This window comes from Acomys minous (assembly GCF_964271855.1).
Source record: "Acomys minous genome assembly, chromosome: 4".
Lineage (NCBI taxonomy): Eukaryota > Metazoa > Chordata > Mammalia > Rodentia > Muridae > Acomys > Acomys minous.
In genome coordinates, this window is record NC_140486.1 from 92583326 (window position 1) to 92607306 (window position 23981).

At 40.0% G+C, this 23981-nt stretch overlaps 2 protein-coding genes and 1 long non-coding RNA gene across 15 annotated transcripts in view; 2 read left to right on the plus strand and 1 right to left on the minus strand.

Moving 5' to 3' along the window:
* Window positions 1-23981, plus strand: part of LOC311595874 (uncharacterized protein) — a 171707-nt gene that overhangs the window by 33156 nt on the left and 114570 nt on the right. The window lies entirely within an intron of this gene.
* On the plus strand, window positions 14073-21597 carry LOC311595885. Its single transcript, XR_014778604.1, has 2 exons — window positions 14073-19567; window positions 19610-21597. It is a non-coding gene; the product is annotated as an uncharacterized lncRNA (long non-coding RNA).
* AGFG1 (ArfGAP with FG repeats 1) overlaps window positions 20190-23981 on the minus strand; it is a 45960-nt gene continuing 42168 nt past the window's right edge. For 11 of the 13 annotated variants that reach the window (XM_084778943.1, XM_084778937.1, XM_084778936.1 and 8 more), the window contains 3 exons: window positions 23218-23376; window positions 22149-22240; window positions 20190-21596 (listed from right to left, as the gene is read on the minus strand). In XM_084778943.1, coding sequence (XP_084635069.1) covers window positions 21537-21596; window positions 22149-22240; window positions 23218-23376 — 311 coding nt within the window. In that variant the 3' untranslated portion in view covers window positions 20190-21536. The remainder of the gene's footprint in view (window positions 21597-22148; window positions 22241-23217; window positions 23377-23981) is intronic. The other 2 variants (XM_084778939.1, XM_084778941.1) reach the window with 1 other exon arrangement.

Here is a 23981-nt window from a genome sequence, read left to right on the forward strand (position 1 = left end):
CTAATGGCATAGTCTTGTCTCTTCGGGTTATTCTGACACAGAACAGAATAAAGAATCAGAAACTAAGAGCCCTTGAAGGGAACATAAAACAGGAGTCTGGGCAACACTGCTAACACAGCAGGTAGGACCAATCTTCATCAAACAATTCTCCCCAAGAGGCAGAGGACACGGGGATGAACACTCTTACCCAGAAATAACCAGTTGGTAACTGTTCATAAGACGGTGGGAACACTGTGTGGGAGACTCTAATTACCACTGCAAGCTCAAAGTCCTTTGAACCTGGGGTAACTAAACAGGGTGTTTATCAGGTGAACAGTCTACAATGAGTAAGGAACTATGTCACAGGAGTGGAGCACTGAAAAAGACAACCAGATTGCTGAAGGGATGACATAAGGCACTCTGGATGTGTGACCCATCTCATTTTTCATCTTCTCAACACTGGAGTTCACCGTTGCCTTGGAGGAAGCCTTCAATGCGGGCAGCTCCATATGGTGTGGTGGGAAGCAGCTGTCTACTCATCAGTGGTCCTTTGGGCTCCATAAGCCTGAGCCTTTCTTTAGAAAAGCAGAAGATCAGATTTTTTCCAAGGGACCCAGTTAGCTTTTAAATTCCTAAGTAATTTCAATGATACACAGAATTACTCATTTGGATGAAAAAATGTGGCCCCTAGATGTACACTCATTAAGGGAGTTATCTGTGTACCAAAAAACAAAAAAACAAAAAACAAACAAAAAACAAACAAAAAAAAAACAGAACTGGTTTTTTCACTATTGAGGAACTAACGTGTGCCTTCAGATAAATTTGGTTTCTTCATGTAGAATCAAGCAGAGGAGGCTAGGATTATAAAAGTGAATTAATAAAAGTATATAGGCTCAAACCTTACTCTTAATTAACTCCAACCTATTCTTCCTGAGGAAAACTTGAAAGTAAAAACCATGTTAACCATTTAAACTAGTTAAGTGTCTAAGTGACAGTTCTTATACTGTAGTTATCTCTAGTGGAGGACAGCCAGCCAGCCAGGTAACTTAATTCTGGTAGCCATAAAAGACTGATATCATGATCCACATCTTGCAAACAGAAAAATGTACAGCTAGGAACTTACATAAGGCATCAAAGGCTTGAACTCCCTGAGGTGCACAGCTAGAATTCAAATATACCACATTTAAAGAGTTCCATAGCCAATATTGTAACTGCACCACAAATACCAGCAAAGCCATGGAAACTGTGTGTCCTGTATGAATAAGGTCAGTGGCCAGAGGGAGATGTCTAGACGTCATCATGTATTTTAGCAGAGGCTACCAAAATTGTTCATTCTTTCTGGTCAAGGAGAAAGATCGTCAGGAAATACACTGAAGATAACTAGACCCTTGGCAGGTGAGATCACTCAACCAAAAATGTAGCAAAGAATTTCAGAGACTGTGTGGGTTCTTTCTAAGCTGGAATAGAATGTTTTTTCAAGTGGGTTTTGCATAGTTTCCTGCCCCATTTGTCCTCACTGCCATTTGTATCATTGCTCCCTTCTCCTGCTCATTTCTGAGACAGAAAAAGTAGTTAGCCTGTAGCATCATGACAACACAACATCTCATGTGGCTTATTTGATCTATGGTGTCATATAGGATGCTTCCTGTATGACATCCCAAACAGATCACCATCAAAGTGTGGGAATGCAATCTCTGTTGGCTGAGCTGCCCATCTCATTATGTATGGACATAGGTCATGATAGGGAAGTGACTGACTGAAAAAGTCTTGGTGGGGGCAAACAGGATCGCTTGCAAGGAGAGCAGCACATCACAACTGGAAACTGAATCACAGGGACCCAGTTTCCCCAATCTCTTATCCCGGGACATGAGACAAAAAAATTATTTAGATTATTTGCAATTAGCCTTCTTAGCCTTTCTCTTGTTCAATTGCTTAAAAATATGTATTAAAGAGTGCCTACGAGTTGTATGCACTGACCGGATGCCAGAGATTCAAATGAAGTCTGCATGCTTCGGCACAGGAGAATATTAGTTTATTTTGCCTGTTTGTTTGTTTGTTTGTTTAAGCTAAAGCATTACTCCCTTTACTGTTGCGGTCTAAGAGTGGTTCCAGCCAGGCATGATGCTGCACACCTGTCACTTCAACTGAAGGAGAATCGCAAATTAAGGTCAGACTAAGCAACTTAACAAATTCTATGCTAGCCTGTGCTATGCAGCAACACCACTAAAAAAGAAAAAAAAAAAAAAGAAGAAACAAACACACAAACAAAACCTCAGAGTCGTTCCATATAAAAGTTTAGGAAAGAATACTTCATGCATTGTTAGCCCACCCACCCCCAATCTTTGACACATATACTAAATTAAAATATAAGCATAATTTTCTTGTATTTTGTATCATTTTAAATTGGTACTAAGAAGTTTGGCTTTTATACAAAGAAAAAACATAAGCAGTGCTAAGAGGTCTACCAACTTTTGAATACGTAGCAACAACAAAAGTGAATTTACATTTTACAATAGGAGAGTATTTTTCAACAACCCGGAAAGTTATGTTAAACTCTTTGTAAGCTGGTGACATGACTCTTTCCACTGACAACTAATGTCGAACAGCCACAGATAAATTAATAAATTTTCATAAATTTTGAGGCACAATTTAAGTCAAGTACAATTAAACGTATTATTCAAGATGACTAAATACCATGCATATGTGCAATATTAAATAGTGTCCCGTAACTTCATAATTAAGTCGTATCTAAGGCTAAAAGCAAACGTCACCCACTCCCATTCTTAAGATTTTTCCTTCACTTCTCTTTTCAAGCAGAACTAACAAGTCTTGTCTCTGCAGCTCCACCATACGGTGGCTTCTGCTTCCGTTACAGAATCTGCTTTTGCTAATATGACTAAAAATCCCTTATTTGAAGCAATGGGCAATTGTTACATTTCACTAGTCATTTACTTTATTGGGGGGGGGGGTGATATCAAGTTAATTTTCTTAACACCTTTCCAGCCACTGTTACTCAATGTGATTCTCAAATGTCCCACCGCTGACCAACTCACTTTCATACGCCTATTCTGTTGAGGCCTAGAAAGTACACTTTCTCAAGTTTACATTTATGGGCTCTATAAATTCCTTCCCAGAGACCTGTCATGTCAGCCTTCAGTCTTTGTAGTAGTGAATGTTTGGAGACAACACATTTTTTGCCTTCACTTATCTGAGTGTATCTGTCTTCCTACCTGTTCCCAAATGGACAGCTTTTCCCTCCATCATTTACAAGATCTGGTTCCATGACTCCCCAGGCACAATGCTTCTGAAGTCAGAGATGAGGTTTTACATCAGCACCATCTCTTTCTCCAGGAGCCTTAACATTACACACATTACCGGGAGATTTAGGTTAACATTAACAAAATGAACAGATAGCACACACATTTCCCATCTATCTCGGCTCCTACTCAGAACCTCCTTCACTCCTTACAGCCTCCGTGGGAGGGCTATTTATTACAGTCAAATGAGATTATGACAATTTCCTTATTAACTAAGCTCTTAATTCATACCAGTTTCATCCTTTTATGTGACAGGATTGGTGAGTTTGAAATGTGCAATTTCACAAACCTCATGAAGTAACTTCCTTGCTCTGAGGGTCCTGTAATGGGCCAATGGGATGACTCAATGGGTAAAGATGCTTACTGTCAATTCCTAGAAATCATGATAGAACAGACTCCCAAATGCCCTCTGACCTCTACATGCCTCTGGTAACACACATACACACATAACCAAATAAGTGTAATTTAAAACCCCAGTGTCCATCCTGTTCGTTCTTGGGCACTGGCAAGGCACACCTTTGGAGTATGCTTGTTGAATGTCTCCCGAGACCCTTGACTGAAGAGAGAGCCCTGCCCTGGGTGGGAGTTGCACCATGCCATTGGCTGGGCGGAATAAAGAAGAGCACTGGGCATCTGCATCCCTTTTTTTCACTTTCTAGTTCTCTGACATGTGAGCAAACAGCCTCCTGCAGCCCTTAACTGTGACCCAACACACACACACACACACACACACACACACACACACACACACACACACACATATGGTGGGGGGGTAGGGGGAAAGGGAGGAGAAACTTGTTCCTTCATTGCCAGCTTCCTGTCAAGTATTGTCACAGCACGGACAAAAGGTATCAAGCACACTCATCTCCTCTATCTCCCAGCAACTACTGCTTTTACAGTGTTCAATTTTATAGAGTTTTTAATTTACCTTTATTGGGGGGGGGGAATTCTCCAAGATTCTTGGGGCATCTATCTAGGGCTTTCAACAAATGTTTACCCATTCAAAAATTTGTCTCCCTTGGAAGTCAATTACTCATAAATGAGAACTTTTCAAGTTTCATAGCAAGTAACTCAGCTTGTTTGTCATCTATGCATAGCTTACATTTGGAGTATCTTCAAGACCAAAGATCCTTTGTCATTCCCAATCTAATAGACTTATCACATCTAAAGTTCTACTTTTCTCCACCCTCATTTCTCTCTGTGCTCCTTTTCCTACCTTGTTTCCTCTCTTCAACCACTTCCACTGTCTATTTCCCCTGGTGAGTGAGATTTAAGCATCCTCCCTTGGGTCCTCCTTGTGACTTATCTTCTTTGGGTCTGTGCATTGTAGTGTGTTTATCTTGTACTATAGGGCTGAAATCCACTTATGAGTACATACCATGTGGATCTTTCTGGGACTGGGTTCTCTCTCTCAGGATGATCTATTCTATCCAATTGCATGCACATTTCATGCCTTGTTTTTAATAGTAGAGTAGTATTTCATTGTGTAAATGTACCACAGTTTCTTTATCCATTTGTGGCACCCGCGCCACTGCAGTACCGAGTCAAGGGCGAGGGGCTGCAGATTTAACTCTCGGTAAGAGAAGGCCATGTACCAAAGAAATAGGAGCTACATAGGCAGATGTTTCCAGGGGAGGGAGAATCTGAGTTACATATTTACTATCAGAATAAATGTTTATAGATGTATTAGGAAATAACTGTAGAGCCAAAAGAACAGCCTGCAATTCTGCCACCTGCAGAAAGGGTGGCAACCGTAATTCACTTGATTACCTCCTGGGAAAAGACTGCTGCAATACCTTTAGAAGTTCCATCAGTAAAGACCACCCTAGCATGAGGAATAGGCTGCTTCTGTATACTTTTAGGAAAAACAACAAGGTGCATTTTTAAAAATTCAACTAACTTATTTGGAGGATAATGATTGTCAAATTTTCTGAGGGTAGAAGACATAAAAATTGCCCAATCATCGTTATTACTTTGAAGCCATGTTACTTGGGCTGAAGAAAAAGAAGGGATTACTATATCAGGCTCTTTTCCAAAAATATGCAGGCTGGATTTTCGGGGCTTTAAATAATAGTGTTATTACAACTTGAGGATAAGAAATTACTACTCTAGCAGGTGAAGCCTGCAAGTGTACCTGCAAGATAGGCCCGGTCTGCCAAAAGACTCCAGTAGGAGCATGGGCTGTGCAGAATATCAATAGCAATAACAGTTATATAATTAACATGGACCTGAGATAGGGCCTTTTGCAGAAGTTCTATGCAAGTACGACCCTCTGCTGTCAAATGTCGGGCAGAAGTAGGATCAGGATCTCCTTGCAAAATATCAAACAGAGGTTTTAACTGACCAGAAGTAATTTCTAAATTGGGACGAATCCAATTAATATCTCCCAGAAGCTTCTGAAAGTCGTTGAGAGTGGAAAGGGAATCCAATTTTAAAGTAATCTTTTGAGGTTTAACACCACTCTGCAACAACCGATGACCTAAATATTGATAAGGAAATTGCTTTTGAATTTTCTCAGGTGAGATCTGTAAATTAGCCCGTTTCAGCATCTCCTGTAAGTCAGCTAAAGCAGAGTATACCTCCTCCTCTGTCTGTGCAGCCAGCAAAATATCATCCATATAATAATATATACAGCAGGGAAATGCATCCTGACAGGCTCTATGGCAGATGCCACATAATTCTGACAAATGGTGGGACTATTAGCCATACCCTGAGGCAATACTACCCATTGATATCTTTTATAAGGTTCTCGAAAATTAACAGAGGGAACACTAAAGGCAAACCGATGTAAATCACTAGGATGTAGGAAATCATTGGGATGTAGGGGAGTAGTAAAGAAACAATCTTTCAAGTCGATTACAATCACATGCCAATGCTTAGGAATGGCTACTGGAACAGGGAGGCCAGGTCCAGTGGCCCCCATAACTACCATCGTAGCATTGACAGCTCTAAGGTCCTGTAACAATCTCCATTTTCCTGATTTCTTTTTGATAACAAAAAATAGGTGTGTTCCAAGGGGATGCAGAAGGTATAATATGACCTAGAGCGAGCTGCTCTTGTACAAGCATATTGGCAGCCTCCAACTTCTCTTTAGACAGGGGCCATTGTTCAACCCAAATTGGGGTATCATTTTTCCAGTTAATGGGAATAGTGGGAATTGGAGGTTGTTCAACAATGGCCTCTATGGAAAATACCCTAGCCCCTGTTTATCAGAAGGGTGGCAGAGAGTTATCTCTTGGTGTGAGACAGGACAGTTATTGCCCTGTAGGTTTTTGCCTAAACCTTGTCCTGGACAAAATCCTTGTTGATTTAACATTCTTTGTACTGGCTGTGTGGTCAATATAGCCCCCATTCCTTCCAGTATATCCCTTCCCCATGAATTAATAGGAATATGAGGGAGGACATATGGCTGAAATATTCCCTGATGTCCCTCCTCATCCTTCCAAGTCAACATCTTAATACTGTGAAAAGGAGTGTTGACTGTTCCCACTCCTTGCAATTGGGTATTTGTTTGTAGCAGTGGCCAGGCCATCAGCCAATAGGAGAAAGGACAGAGGTGTCCGCTCCCATGTCCAGTAGGCCTTTAAAGTCTCTGCTATCAATTTTCAGTGTAAGCATAGGGCGGTCATTAAGGGTTGCACTCCAATAAGCCACTAGCCCAGTAGAGCTGAACCCTCCCTTGTCTCTCTTTTCCTTTAAAAATGGGTTGGTTGTTCGGAATTGAGGTACTAGGATTATTTGAGCTATACGGGCTCCCTGGGGAATCACCAGGGTACCTTTAGTAGTTTCCACCATAATTTTTATTTCTCCCCTTGTATCAGCATCAATGACTCTAGGAATAACTTTAAGACCTCTCATAAAGTCTTATGAGGGCACTACTTGACCCAGCAACAGTTCCAATGAGCCATCGGGTAACAGACCAAAAATTCCTGTCCCAATGGCCTGGGGGCCCATCTGAGGTGTTAATATGACTCCGGTGGAGGTACAGAGGTCCAGTCCTGCGCTGCCTGCTGTCCCCCGGGTGAGATCTCAGATAAAAATGGGTTTCTTTGGGGGATAGAATGCACAGGTTGAATCATTTGAAGGGCAGGTGTCTGCAATGCTCCGCACACCTGTCTTGACTGGGCCCGGAGCTGACCCCAGGGCCCGTTTCCCTGCAATGGCCTCCCTTGCCTATCTGTCTTAGAGAGGCACTCATTCCCCTAATGATACCCTCGTTGGCAACAAGGACACAAACCTGGCTTAGTATGATCAACTCTACCTCCAGCTTGTCCAGTCTCCCTTCGAGTACATTCTCTCTTAAGGTGTCCTATCTGGCCACATCTGAAACATGCTTTCGGCCAGACTCCCCCAGAAGGTGACCGTCCCTGAACAGCAGAAGCTAATACTTGTCCCATTATGTGAGTAGTATCTATACTTCGGCAAATTATCAGATAGTCATTCACACTTTTATATTTATAAGACCGAAGGGCTTCCTGACAATACTTATTAGCATTTTGAAAGGCCAAATGTTTAATAATAGGCATGGCTCCTTCCACATCTCCAAAAATCCTTCCTGCCAATTGCATAAGGCGATCAACAAATTCCTGGAAGGGCTCCGAGGGTCCCTGGACCACTTTAGACAGCTGTTCTCCTGCCCCCTTATTAGGCAAGAACTTCCAAGCCCTCGTGGCGCAAGTTGCAATCTGTGCATACACAGCTGGGTCATATTGTATCTGGGCACTAAGCTCAGTATACAAACCCATGCCTGCTAGCATATCCACGTTTCTCTGTGGAACCCCAGCTGCTGCATTATGTGCGGCGGTCTGAATACACTGTTCTTGATAATCACTGCGCCAAAGCAAATAATCACCCCCACTGACGACTGCTCTACACCTTTGTTGCCAATCACTAGGTGTTAAGAATTGTCCTGTGAAGGATTCAAAAATGGCAATTGTAAAAGGGGCATGTGGACCATAGGCCATAACTGCCTCCTTAAGCTGTTTTTATGTCTTTAAACTGGAGGGCTTCATGCTGTCTCTGCATCTGTCCTGGGTTAGTTGGGTGAGGCACTTCAACTACTGAAAGACTACTCCCCGAGAAGGAGCAGAAGGCTCTGCCAAAGATAATTGACTTTGATAATCTGGGTTATATGCCGAGGGCCACTCTCCTCTAGTTTCTTTTCCTTTAATCTTACACTCCTTCAACTTCTTTAGGGCCTGTATTTCAGAGGTTAAAGTTGCCTCTTCCTCCTCAGAATTAGAAGATATATCAGAGGCAATCTCAGACGGGGCCAAAGATTTTACAGATTGCTCCTCCTGCAGTTCATTTGGGGCAAGTTCCAAACTTCCTAGCTGCTCTCTTATTTTCTCATTCTCGCTCCTAAGCGCATCTCTAACAAGACGCCATAACAATAAGGTAGCGATAGGAACACTGTTGGACCCAGAGAAGTCCTCTGGAGATCAGACTTCACCTGATCCCAATCTTATCCTTTAGCTCTCCCGATACCATAAACCAAGGACTACTCAGTTCTATTGTTTTTATAAAATCTTTAACACTCTCATACTTAATCCCAGTGCCTTAATCACTAGTCCACCAGAACCGTGGACGAACCTGTGGCACCTATTTTCCCGGCGCCTTAATCACTAGTCCACCAGAACTGTGGACAAACCTGTGGCACCTATTTCCAATACGCCCATTTCCTACCTCCCTGAGGCGCTGGCCAGCTTCCCTGGGCGATCTGTCAGCTTCCTCCCTTCTTTCCTTGATCTCAGTGGAACCTTCACTTGTGGCGCCCTCGCCACCGCAGTACCGAGTGGAGGTCGAGGGGCTGCGGATTTAATTCATGCGCACACACACACAATAACACAGAGGGTCCTTCGTGCTAAGAGAGCAGCAGCTGCGGCAGCGGTTTAATCTCGTCCCAGAGTTCCAAAGAGCCTTCTTATAGGCAGCAAAACAGGAATCCTCCTCCCAGGTGAAATCCCTCAAGATGTAATCGCACACAGGAGGAAAAGTCTCAAGGAAGGGAGGGGCGCGTTCTCAGAGCAGTTAACACAACTAGCTAGCCAAGATAAACAGACGTGGAAGCTGCTAGAAACAGGACATGAAACAGCAAGAGAGGTAGGCAGCCCAGTCGGGCCTGGTTCCTACATCCAATCTTCAGTTGGAGGCCATTTGGGTTGTTTCCAGATTCTGGCTATTATGAATAAAGCTGCTATGAACATAGTTGAGCAAGTGTCCTTGTATGGTAGAACATCTTTTGGGTATATGTCCAGGAGTGGTATAACAGGGTCTTGAAATAGAGATATTCCCAATTTTTTTTTTTTTTTGAGAAAAAGCCAGATTGATTTCCAAAGTGGTTGTGTAAGTTTGCACTCCCACCACATCCTTGCCAGCATGTGCTGTCATTTGAGTTTTTGATCTTAGCCATTTCTGATTGGTATAAGATGGAATCTCAAAGTTGTTTCGATTTGCATTTCCCTGATGACTAAGGACATTGAGCATTTCTTTTAAGTGCTTCTCCAGCCACTCAAGATTCCTCTGTTGAGAATTCTGTTTAGCTCTGAACTATTTTTCAGCTCAACTATATGCCTTTGGTAGTTTCTCCCTCTCATTTCTGAAATATGGCTTAGTCATTCTGTATCCCAGTCTGACATCCAATTCATGGCAATCTACCTATCTTGGCCTCCCAAATGTGACTACAGGCATGAGCCACCAAACCTAATTAGCTTCTACATACTAATGATGTGCACACTCAAATGCGTTTCTCTATCTCAGACCTCTCATGTGAGTCTCATTTCTTAATAATCTAGAATGTACCATGATATCTACAGGAGACTGTCCTGGATGTGTCTAAACCTCAGCTCAACATCTTCCCATCAGCCAACTGCTTCCCTAAAAGATTCTACCACTCTTCATCCAACTTTCCTAGCAGGCCACCTGAGAAGGATGGCTGCTCTCTTAGCCAGGCTGTTTCACAAGTTATCAGTCTTCAAACTTCTTGCCTTATTTTGTTCCTTTTCAAATCTTCCTTAGTCTGCACCCAGTCATATCTTAAGATTGTAAACAGGGCTATATTCAACTCTTTTAGGTCAGAATTCTTAACACTGCCTAGGAAGCCTGCTTTCTACCAGTTCAGCTTGGCCTTCATTTTCTCCATGCTTTATAATTAAAAGTTCTACAAGCCCTAGATTTTGCATTACCTGACCTGCATGTTTGTGCTGCTCCTGACTTTGGCTTACATCATTCTTCCTTGACTTCAAGTCTCAGCTGGGTATCTTTTTATAGAAGCTGTTTGCCAGTGCTCTACTTTGCCTTAGCACCCCCACCCATGCCCCTCAGCGTTCACCACTGCTTCTGTTTTCCTGAAGATTTGTCTGTACCCCTCACTCTATTGTAATTCAAATGTAAGTCCATGTTTGCCCCTACATTTCTAGACCAGCTTTGCATATTGCCTATAGCTATGTTCTAACACCAAATCAGTACCTGCTTCACGGTACATTCTAGGTATCTGTAGATGAAGAAAAATTATGCATTAGTATGGAGCAGTAACTTTCAAGGACTGCTGCTTTTTTATGTGAGCTCTTATTTTTTCCATCAGTGATCCCAAAGCATACTCACTGACTTAAGTAGCATTGAGTACTAAGCACATACAGCCAAGATGTCTTAACATTAATTCAGTCACCTATCAAAGAGCTACTGTCATAGCTGTTACAGACTCGTGGGCAAACCAGTAAATAAATTATTATGCTCTGCTACATTACCTGGGTATCATGGAACATAAATATAATCCCAGCACTCAAAAGACATGGGTTAAGAGGCTACGTGGCTAGAGCCTGTGGGACCAACACTTTAGCTACTCTCACCTAGAAGCATGCACAATGTGTTGGGCATGGTGGAAGCACCCATGTTTCAGCTTCTCAGAAGGCTGGAGTGGGGGGATCACTTGAGCCCACGAGTCTGGAACCAATCTGTGTACGTGACCTAGGGAGGCAGGTAAGGGAAGAAGAGACAAAAACAAACAAAAACAACCCCCCCCAAAACAAACAAACAAACAAAAAAACAGACCAGACTTTACTGGCATAAATAAATCTGTTTTTCCAGTGTTGATTTCCATGTACTATTTGGAATTTGATGAGGCAGGGAATAAGCAAACCAAAAAACCCAAATAAGCAAATGAGGATTTAGAAAATAAGGCTAGACTCACTTTAAAATCTTACAATAGTGTCAAAGAATACAAATACTCTTATCTTAATGGTGAAAATGAAACACAGCAAATACCTTTGTAGGTAACTGGGCCTTGCAAATAGGAACCATAAGGTGAACTCCAGTACATGGATGCTAAAAATGGACCTTCCAAAACAATGCTACCTACGCACACAAGTGCATACCAAGGTATTGACTAAAGTAGCCTGTACTCTGGGCTGGGGATGCAGATGTTGGCTGAGTGCTTCCCTAGGATGAGTGAAGCACCGAGTCTGATCCCTAGCACTAAAACCAAACAACATTAACAAAAATAGGCATGGTAGCCCAGTATCTTCAGCTACCATATGAACTTAAAGCCAGCTGGGATATATCAGATCCTGATTTAAAAAAAAAAAAAGTGCACAGTGGGTATTTTAGCCGAGTTTGATGGTATACATCTTTAATGGCAGCACTACAGATATAGAAGCAGGTGGATCTCCATGCATTCAAGGCCAACCAAGGCTACATAGTGAGACACTGTCTTGGACAAAAAAAATTTTTTAAACTAGGGTTGATAATCAGGATCATGAGTGCAAGGCCAGCCTGGGCTTTTGGCAAAACTGTCTCAAAAGGTGTCACTACCACCACCTCCCTGCAAAAAGTCAAGCCCTTGTACAATTATGTACTATCATTTTACATTTTGGTGGGTAAAATAAGCACATGTGAACTCATAAAGAATAAAAGTGTAGACAGTTTAGTATGTTCATCTTCCTGTTTAGTCTAAGCACATGTTAGCAGTTTTTCTATAAAGTGTTTTAAGTTCTGTTGACCACTGCCACAAGTACATAGACCCCACTTTCTTAAGGCCAAAGCAACAAAATAAAAAACGGGTGTGGATGTATCACAATAAAACTTTGTTTACAAAAACTGAGCAGTGTCAGATTTAAGCAGTTGGCAATGCATGGTTTGCTGACCTGTGTGTGACCAAGGTGTGTGTGTGTGGCGGGGGGTGAGTGTGACTGGTCTTTTTAAGGGATCTACAGGATGAGGAGAAATCAAAGCTAAGCTTTCTACTTGATTTTTCATGTGTTATTTTTTTGACCTGTACAGGTGTTCTGTCTGCATGTGCATGCCTTGTGCCTAGAGGCCGGAAGAGGCACTGGATCCACGGAACTAGTTACAGATGGCTGTGAGGCACTATGTGGGTCCTAGGAATGGACCCCAGTCCTCTCCAAGGGCATGCAGTGCTTTTAACCACGGTGCCGTCTTTCTAGTACTTTGAGTGCATTTTTAAATTACAACAGCAAACAAATCTAGTATTCCTTACATACTTCAGTTGTCTAATCTCACAAGTATTTCCAGCTTTTAAAAAACTAGCAATTATTTTCTACTTATATCCTAAGTATCCATCTGTGAACCCAACTAAAATCCTTGTAGCCAAGATGCAAATTTATACATAGTATCCACAAGTTTTCTTATGGATTTTTTTTTTAGATCAACTAAATGGACATTTTTCACTTAGCTTGTCCTTCTATCAAATTCCACCTAACCATCCAATTTTTCAACAGAGTTACTATTTCAGCCCCTAAGATTAGCCAGAGCAGTTTGCTGTACATCTCTGAAGCCAATGGTTGCATTGAGCATGTGAGGACGCTGGCATTTTTCATGTCTGACTGCCCACAAGCACCATGAGAAAACTGACCTTCTATGGCATATTCTCCCCACCTCACTCCTGCAGTAACCTCCCCATCTTTCTCTCACTGGCTTTCCTCTCCTGGCTGCCCTTTGGCAGGGGAGGGGCGGGGAGGGGGGCGCAGAGGGGCGGGTTATAACTTTGAAGCTGGATATAACTTATTTATCACTGCCAAGTATCACAGGCAGTGTTGCTGGGCGCACTTCTCTAGTGACAATTCTGAGGTTTTGTTCTTTTAAAAACACAAAAATATTGTAAGAATGGGCTTTCATTTTAATCCCAGGTGTAAGCATGTGGGGCCGCTTTGGGCTGTCACATGATTTGCCTCTTGCTCTAGCAGAAGCGTGGTTTTGTCAGCTGTAGAACATATAGAAACGCTAGAGCCTCATCAGGTGTTTGTTGGTTGTTTAGGGAGGTTGGTTGCAGTTTGTTAGTAGCTGTGATCAAAGAAACAAAAGGAAAGAAATTAGATTCAGGGTTCTCTCTACTCCTCTCCACTGTCCCCCCCCTTGTCTGTCTGTCTCCCTCCCTCCTTGTTTCTCTCCTATCTAGTGTTAGGAGTAAAACCAGGGGGATAAAGGGAAGGAAAAACAAGAACCCACAAAGTAGCAAAGACCAGCCACAGACTTCTGCTAACAGCTTCATATCCTTGTGTTGTATTTCAATGAGAATTAGATACTGACTATGCAGTCAACATAGATTTTTCTCTCCAGCATCTTAAGACTTACTAAGCCTAATTATTTAATCTGAAACTAACCACAGAAGCACAGGAGCACTAAGTGATGTTTGTAAAACACTGGCTTGACAAAGGGTTTTTATCAATAAAGTCAGTTAAAAATTATAGAAAAGACCAGCAGGACTTTACAAAGATGTAAAATATCTATGAAGAATAGAAAGCAAAATTACTTACAAAATACTAATTTCATTTTTGCCAAATGTTAACACACAAAAGGTTCCAAGTCTGTGCACCAACAAGGCTTGAACACAGGTCCTTACACACAATATGCACAAGCTCCACCACTAAGCTACACCCCATGCTGATGAGGGTGGAACCACAAAAGCACCATGCTAGAAAAGAGAGTAAAAATCTCATGAGATGGTAATTTGCAAATCAAGAAAAGGTGGCTAGTCTCATATAATCCATGAAATATAACAGATTAGACAACATAAATATCAGTTAACATTGTCATCCTACCAATCTGACAAGTGTATACACTTAGAATTAGGAAGCCGTAAGATTTCAAAAGCCTTCAGCAACTAAGATTATCTGGGCAGCTCTGTTCAAAGAGGATAGGATTACCACGAGCTGGGCTGGAAGCTGTCAGAGCCCAGTACTTTCTAGTGGGCTCATCAAAGCCTTTCTAATATTTTTCCTATTAAAAAGACTATTTTAAAAAATACAAACAAAAACTGGAAGGCAGCTCAGTGATGAAGGAACTTGATGAGCAGGTCTAAAACTCTGGGTTCAAGTCCAAGCAGTGTAACCAAAAACTACATTTCATTATGTATATTTTAAAGTCTTAACAGCATTTATAAAAACCCAACAACAACAACAACAACAACAACAACAACAGAGGGGTAGGAATGTCAAAAATGAAATATATACAGGTATAAAATTGTCAAGAAATTATAGTTAAAAATCATACCTAATGTCATGTGTCCTTACAAGTTGTTTTTAAATACCATGTACTTTTCCTGCAAGAACTTTATGGAAATTTTTGTGCACAGACAGTGATAACCACAAATATTTTAAATGATGAAAATCCTGTAAAAATCCCAAGAAATTTTACTTAGACCTTTAAATCCTGGGTTTGTTTGGGGGAGGGAAGCAACACATCTTACTGTGCAACCAGCCTTCACAGTGCCAGAACTACAGGTGTGCACCACCACACCTGATGCTGTACTTCCACTGACCTTAAGGTTACTGCAAAAGAGAACAGGATAAAAACAACTAGGTTTTTCAGTTTTGTTTTGTTTTGTTTTTTAAAGCAATACAGACACAATGAAGATATCAGATCCCATTAACAAGCATTCCACATCCAGACATATGGTGAGACTAAGCAAAGAAAAGCCATTTCTGTAGGAGGCAGACACAGGAATGTCTCATGCTGGTTCAGTGAGCTGTCCTTCTCTGATAGCAGAGATGCGATGAAACTCAGCATCTATAGTTTACTTATTCTCTACTGCATATGGTATAGGAATCTGTGCTGGGACAGAAACAACAGAGCTGCTTCTTCCCATCTCCCAGATATCCTGAATATTATAACACAATTGAAGAGGCCATCCCAAATGGTACACAAAATCATGTCTTTATTTTTAAAAAATTCTTCCAACAATATTTCACAATGAACAAGAAGTTAGCTAGACTCAGTTGTAGAGCATTGCCTAGCATGTGCAAGACCAAGGGTTCACGCCTCAGCTTGTCCAAAAAAGAAAAAGGAAGAAACAATCATCAAAATCAGTACACTTCCTCTTAGCATGTTACCATCCTCCAAACACACCCAGCAGCCAGCCAGCACCTTACTGCTGTCCTTTAAATTTCCCTCACTCTGCATGTCCACCCCAAATGCAGAGACACCTTTGCCCAGTTATTAGGAAAGTGTCCTCATTAAAATAAACTTGCCTACAGAGCAAGTCCTATGCATAACTAATATTAAATGCATATTAATTCTTAAATCAAAATCAAAACTTTTACAGTTGTTCCCCAAATATTTTCCAGAGCAAATGCTAATTTTGAAGACAATGAGTAAACAATAATTGTGAAAAAATAGACTTGTGTTTTCTTTTCATAGATGTAAGACTCATTCCAAGCTATGTGACTGAGGAGATGCACAACACTGACAAACTGTCAAAGAAACTCTTCAAGCCCTTCCAGTCTTCAAGAACCTGAAGGAGTCACAGGTAGGGCTGACAGGACGAGTAAGACGTGACGTAAGACATGAGCTTCCATAGACTCTCGGCAAATGCACTGAACGGCTTCGTGGTTTAATTTAAATGCTTGGATTTTCCAAGTATTTGAAGATAGTTTACTTGAGAGACCTGAAAATTTTCTCAGACGGAAATACAAAAGCATATTTAAATAGCTGGTGAGCCTTAAAATAATCTGTTTATTGAAAGTTTCCTAGCAGGCAAAAAGAAAAAAAAAAATCAAGAATTTTCATATAAGCATATAAAGCACATATATACACATATATGTATATGTGTGTATATACATGTGTATAACATATGAATATACATATACAAATGTTCCTGCAAAGGGACTTCCACTGCTTGATCTTGATGCCATTCACATAAAGGGATGGGGCTGCATGTGGCAAAATGCAAAGGTGTTCAAGTGAAAAAAAAGGAGTAAGTTGCAGAACTCTGAAGTTTTAAAAGCAGAACTATGAAAGGCATGCATAGATAACTAGATAAGACATAATAAAAGATAGCATTTCTGAAAATGACAAAAAATACAAGGAACAGAGTGTGAACAAAATCAAGTCACGAAGAAAACATTCTGTGTGTGCCTTATACCCTGTGTACATTGCACAACTGTAAAAATCCTAAGCAGGTGTTATTTAGAACACATAAAAACTTCTATGTCTTTAAAAAACTGGCTCTACTCACCACATTCTAGGAACACTATGTAACATTAGTTTACAACTATTGTGGCCTCAAGCCACTGACTCAAGTGTCAGAATCACAAGGCTCCTTGAGTATTTGTTTAGACTGTGACTTAGATAACATGTGATGCAGATTCTGAAGAACAAACCAATTTTAAAAATTAATCCAATGGACTTATTCATCAGCAACTAAAGTGTTCCATCTAGGACATTGTTCCTTCTTACAAAATTCTGAATCAAAACATTCTTTTTATTAAGCCCCCATATATCTAGGTGCTGGACAAGTACAGATTTTAAAACAGTGGCTCCTAATGATAGCATAAAACATGTGGAATGGATAGAGTATTAGATGGTCCTTCTTGGCAGAAGTCGTCACTGTAAAGATCAACATAGAGTCCTAAGATGGAAGAAAAGGTGTCAGAGAGAAGCCCGGCCCACCTTTCCTACCAATCTAGGATCTGCCATGGAAAGGCTTGGCAGAGCAGTGGAACGTGGCAGTCCAGGAGCCCTTTGCAAGTCCATGCTCTCCTGTGGGATGCAAACCCAAGTCTTAAGAAGTACTAAAATGGCCACCAGCAGACAGCACAGTGCCTGTACAGGGCTACACACCAGGAACAACTATTATCTTCTCCAATCTTTCACAGCACTTAAACATTTCCAGATTATAGTATACTTTCACAAGTAAACTAGCATCCAGATGCTTATAGAATGAATTACATAAGATATAAAACAAAGCTTCTCAAAGCCTGGGTATGATCATCAAGGGCCAATAAACCTAGTCCTAAGTTCTGAGACTGCACATCCTTGCTGTGCTGGAGCTGTATAACAGGGGGCTCAGGAGAGCCTCTCATGCTTCTTTCAAACTGCATTTCATGATATTTCACAGACTACTGTCAAATGAGCCTGCTGTTACAATGCAGGTGCCTTGTTCTTTTCTTCAGAGATGGCTGTGAAATACAAACTAGCATAGTCCTGGTTACACTCGCTAATGATACTGCTTTAAAATATACAAAGTTCAAATGATTGAGGGTAAATTCAATACAACAAACCAATTCATACAAATTTTTTAAAATTTCCTTTAAAAAGCAAACTTTAAAACCGTAGGGAGAATAGACAACATAAGTACATATGCAGGGTCCCATACAAAGAGCCACTGTCAGTTTGTGGTGCAAAGCAGTTCCATCACTTACCCCATTGCTCTACAGTAATAAGACTCTCAGGTGGATGAGTGGGTGTGGTGGTACACACCTTTGTCAGTTAAAAGAAAACAAAGCAGACTCTAGAGAGGAAACAGTACTTATTTCACCAAAGTATAAATAATTCATGTTAAATAAATGACTTAAGTATTTTTGAGAAATACATGAAGTAACTTGAAATTTCAAAATAAAGAGACTAACAGAATCTAGTCATACCTCAATAGGAAAAGCACAATTTAATCCAGCTCAACAGTACTTTCTTCCAAGAAGAAAGCTGTTACTCGCTTACCTGTTCTATGCCTTGTGACTCCACTACATGAGCTGATAGAAGAAAACCACTTAGTGAATGCCTGATATACTGAAAGGGTGTAAAAAAATAAAAAAAAATCACACCCACTATATCACCATTAGTACTTTAAAATAGTAAACAATGATTTAAACTGGAATTTCACAAAACAACCCCGTTAGGTTCACAAGGAGCAAAGTTTCCCCACAAGTAAATAAAACAGAAACACAAAAATGTAAAGTGTTGTATTCTCAAAATGTCATATGAATATTTTGAAGAGCTGTACCAGGTCAAAACTGCTTTTCTACTAGTTCTAAGTGGTGTGTACCTTTCTCACCATCTGACTTCCCAAGGGCACAGGGAAGTCTCCAGGGCCTTCCTGCTGTGTGACATAAAGTCTGAACACCTCAGTTTCTATTAAGCCTGATATTGAAAAGGTGGACAAAACATTACTGGTGTTTGTTTTTATTTTGGAAAAGTTATTTTATATAAAATATATATGTTAACAAGTAACAGGACTGCTACAGCCATATTTAAAAGATATGTTTTTTGTAATATAGTAACTTATGTAAGAACCAAGTTTCATAAACAACAGCTCTTTGAAGGCCCTTCAACAGTTATGAAAACTACAAACATAAAACAATATGTTTCATAAATGCTGGCACAGTGATGGTGAGCAGCCAGTTACTCTCAACTTTGTGACTGACGGACAGTACCAAGTACCTCTCACAGAAGGGGTGTTTAATTTACAGAACAAATGATTTTAGGAAATAAATGACAATTTAACCTCCATTTTCAAAATCTAAAGTAAAACATTCCTTGTGCCATAAAAACAATAAGATGCTTTTAGACTTATCAACACAGTTTTTGCCACCCTAAAAGAGAAATTCATTTCTAATCAAAGACAGAATAGGAAATATGTTACAAGCAATAAGCCAGCAGTGTGAAGACCCTCAGCCATCACTATGAATACTGTCCTTCAAATACTCATTGCAATGCCTAAAACTAGAAGTAAACCCAAATTTGGGGGGATTTGTAAAAAAACAAAGGTCACCAGAAAATCCACTTGAACGCTGGAACTGTTCTGAAGCTAAGCACTTTGTATTTCAATTACAGGCACTCACTGAGAGCCAAAACCAAGCTCCCCATTTAATTACACATCTCAAGATCTAGAAAAGATACGTCTTTAAAGCTATTTTGATAACAACTGCTTAATTTACTTAATAGATGGAAAGCCTGGTGGGTTATTTGGGTGATGGCCTATAACTAAACAGTATAACTTGTACATATGAATTGATCTGGATCTAATACAATCTGAAACAGAAGTTTAAACACATTTAAGCTTTCCCTCCATGAAAACAGATGAGTACCCCCAAATGTACAAAGAGTTCAAGACCATATTTAAAGTGTAGCTGAGCCTGAGCAACAGTAACTGGATTCTAAGTAGCAGGTTGTTCAGAAAGGGCCGCGTCTCAGGCACATCACTTGTCAAGAACATATAAACCACACCTTCCGCTGAGGAGGGCACCCAACTGCAGAGCTTCAAGTAAACACTCAGACTTTAAAGCATGATGTAATAGCTACCACTGCAAAAATGCATCCAATATAAATAAGTGTGAGGGAAGTGATGCTTACCTTACATTGCCTAAAACCAAAACTTTAAAAAAAATTTTTTTGAAGTTTCTTTCATACAAGCATTGCACTCTATGTATGCAATTTTAGCTTTTCTGATGGTACAGTCACTACCACAAGTACTAACATGGCCACCTTCTAGACGGGGCTGTCCCTACAGCCTCTGGCAGTGCACACTCTCCATCATGGTTCTGGACTTCCTCCTTCCATCAACACTAATATGCTATGGGCCAATAAATCAAATTATCAAATTATTAGACTCTCACATTCAAAGAAACACATCATGTTCTACATACAGAATTCATGACTTAGGGATATTGTTCAAAGCATTTTTTTTTAATCAATTCAGTTCTCTTAGTTGTGTTTGGTTTTGATGAGAGTGCCAGATTATCTTGGGAAGAATGAGGCATTACTACATATAAATATTAAACAAGTTCATTTGAATATTAACAAAAAGATAAAACTAGACTTAGTATTGCTACCTTTTTACACAAAGTATTTCATCACTGTCAGGTAACATGGGTTCCTGTTTCTTTATCACCAAAACAAATACAAACAAATGTTCTATAGATAATATCAGTCTGTCCAGAAAATGGAGGGGTGGGAGTTGGGGGGGAACTCAGGTGCAATCATGTCACAGTCAATGCATGTCTGCTTCCAATACATTCAAAGACAATTAAAATGGAGGAAAAAAATAGTTAAAATAGGCCTTTTGCAGTCTTCAGAATTCAAGATCTTTAAAAAATATTTGTAAATACACATACATGCAAGTTCTCCATATTTACAAATTTCACAGAATTAAGAAGTTGCAGAGAAATGAGAAGTAGCATGGTGACTCTGACAAGCTACACTTAAATGCTTTTCCACTGTCACATTCCTGAATATAGCAGTCCTAGTAGTTTTAATAAATTTTCTACATGGCCTTTTTTAAAAAAGTTAGTCACTAGAAGTCTTTAAGAATTCAAGATGTTCTCAACTCACTACTCATTATTTAAGGCCACTTTGGTAAAGGCATTGCAGCAAGAACACAAAAAAACAATAGCATATTTTCTAATATTTATTTTGTTCACCTGCAAACTGTAGCAAAACATGATCAGCTTTATTCCGCAGACAGGTGTCCTCCACATCTTTAAAGAATTTAGCCATGTATAAATAGAAGAGCTCTTTAGAAGGAAAAATTCAAGAATGAATAAAACCTCCTGATTTTGAGTTTGAACTTTCCAGAAGCAATGCTTCAAATGATTTTAATCATTCATTCCAAGATATATGACAGCACCTTAAAAGTGGCTGATCGATTTTCCCAGTAACATTTCTCACATAACAATGTGTTAAAGTTACAAATACTGATATGCACAAATAGCTAATTTCTAAGAACAATATGTACAGTACTGCAGCATAATGAATGTGGGATCTGCAATAACTTAACATTAGCCAATTTGTAACGTACATGATGCCGCTACCTTTCCTGCCAATTCACAAGTGAAAAGTGTTGCTGAGCCCTCTGTTCTGCACGCATTACCTGGTGTTTAATACACAATGCAGGCTTTGTAAAGACTTCTCTCGTGTTTAAAGCTAAGATCAGTGAAACAAGACAACAGTGCAAGAGGCGAAGAGATGTAATATGATCACATAGAAGTTCGTTCCAGTACAGTGTCTATAAGGCTATAAGAAAGGATTGGTTGATGAGCTTCCTGTTGGAAATTGTCCTGTTGGTGCACCAGTCTATTGGGAAAAAACACAAGAATAAAATAAACAAGCAGAAATGATGTCTGTATAAGATGAAAGCATTCAATTGTACTAATTTATAACTTCAAACTTTTACTAAGAATTTTTTATCAATGTCATTCATCATTGTTGTTTTCAGCTAACTACAAAACTACTTAGTACTTGGTACAGACTGTACGGTGCTTTCAGTTACATGCATTTATACAGTCTCTGACACTGCCTAAAAGGTAACCTAGCACTTAGAGCGACTTGTCAGTTGAAATAAAAAGCCTCATTCTTAAGCCTCCTCTTTCCTAACTCCAATGGCTTCTCCTTAAACATAATTTTGACAAGAGTGCATCCATTTCACATCATAAAATAGCTAATCTTTTATCAGCACTCTTATTTATAGGTAACTTCTGAAAGGTCTTACAAGTGCTATGTATAATCTATAACATATTAACAGAACACTAAGCTGTATGCAGGAATAGTTATATTCTAGTCACATACAGTTTTACCTAGTTTAAAAATAAGACAACTCTTATTTGTAAAGTTCTAAAATTCACTCACCATAAAAGGATTACTAGACACTCCAGCAGCTGCAACTTGACCAAAAGGGGTTACCACTGGTTTTGTCTGTCCAAATGTGGCAAAACCTGCACCTTGGAGAGACAGAGATTTGGGGGGGGGGGGGCGGGAGGGAAAGGTGGAGAAAGAGAGAGGGAAGGGGGGGAAAGAGAGAGAGAGAGAGAGAGAGAGAGAGAGAGAGAGAGAGAGAGTTATATACTATACTGCCAACAAGAGCTGCTCTCATTCTTAGATGTTTCATAACGATTCTTACCAGGTGGCCAAAAAAAAAAAAAAAATTGAATATTAGCACTCCCGTCTTCTCAGACACCAGATACAAACTTCCTACGGCATGAATTAAGGGCCTCAGAGTTCTAAAATAATCTACCTCCACCCAGCATAGGTCACTGACCTTCAAGGATGTAACTGATGACTATGTGACTATTTGAGAAGGGTCAAGGTGGACAATACAATGGATTTTACACAATACCACAGTATTCCTCATGAAACATGTCATCATTTAGGACTAGTCCATGGGCTGGACTTCCTAACTACTGAATGTATGAGCTTCACGAACATTCCTGAAATGTATGGATTTCAAACTTCAGCAAGTAAGAAATTAGGTGAAGAGAAAGGCAATGTGAATCGTCTAGCCTGTTATAAATAAGCTGCAAGTGCAGCACGGTACCTGTTTAGAGTACTGATCAAAGTATACATGCCTACACCAAAGTGCTAGACAAGCAACCACTTGTCATAAAAACAAACAAACAAACAAACAAAAAAAAAAAACCAAAACTAACACTCTAGACCTACAGGACTATACATTTGAGAACACACAGATGGATTTGTAAGACAGATGTGGGCAATTCTGAGAAGAATTTTACCTACTGATGTCTTCTAACCTATGGTCAAGGAAATTTATAAAACCACAATCTTCTTAAGGCCCTTGGTGCAGTCAACTCTTAGCACATAAGAGGACAGAAATCTTAAGATAATCTTTGTCTCAAGCACTTAGCATCACACTATGTAAAGGGTACTAAAGTCATACAGCTAGCCAAATGTCTGAGCTTACCATTGGGCTGTTGAGAAAAAGCTGTCTGCTGGGGGAAAGCTGCTTGGGCTGGGAAGGCAGGCTGCTGGAAACTGCCACTAAAGCTGGTGGGGAGACTGTATTGGGCAGGAGTGCCAAATCCTGCTGGCATACTCATGGATGCAGTGCCAAAGGTTGCCGCTGATAGAAGAAAAGAAGGGTTGGTTAGAGACACTCAGAACAGTCAACACTGTGGAATACATGTACTTACCTTGAAAACACTAAGACACACACTAAGAGTACTTGAAACCCCCAAATCCTGGCAGTCAGTACATTCAGCACTGTTTATTGCCAGTGTGATATAACCTGGGAAGTTTGTTCTGAAATGAAATGTCCAGAGAGGAACTACTAAAGGCCATATTTGAAATCACCAAGAAAACTTCCCTAAGCAACTACATAAAGTCAAGCAACAGCCTTCTGTAAGAAGCCAGTCAGACCGTGCTGTATATAGCAGTGCATGTCCTGGTTTTAAGGATGTTTTCCTATATCCAATTAAAAAACAATAACCACCAAACTGTAATGACTAAGTATCTGGTATCAGTTAAGGTTCATTTTTCTGAAGAAAAATTTTAAGACCTCATCAAAAGAGCTCACTAAAAATTATAGAATTTATAGGCAAACTAGGGTGAAAAGGCAGGATATTCAAAACTATAGCTTTATAACTATAGCCAAAGACAAAGAATTTCTATTTAAAGCATTAATGCAAATATAAGAGCATACTAAGTTCCTATTAACTAATTATATGT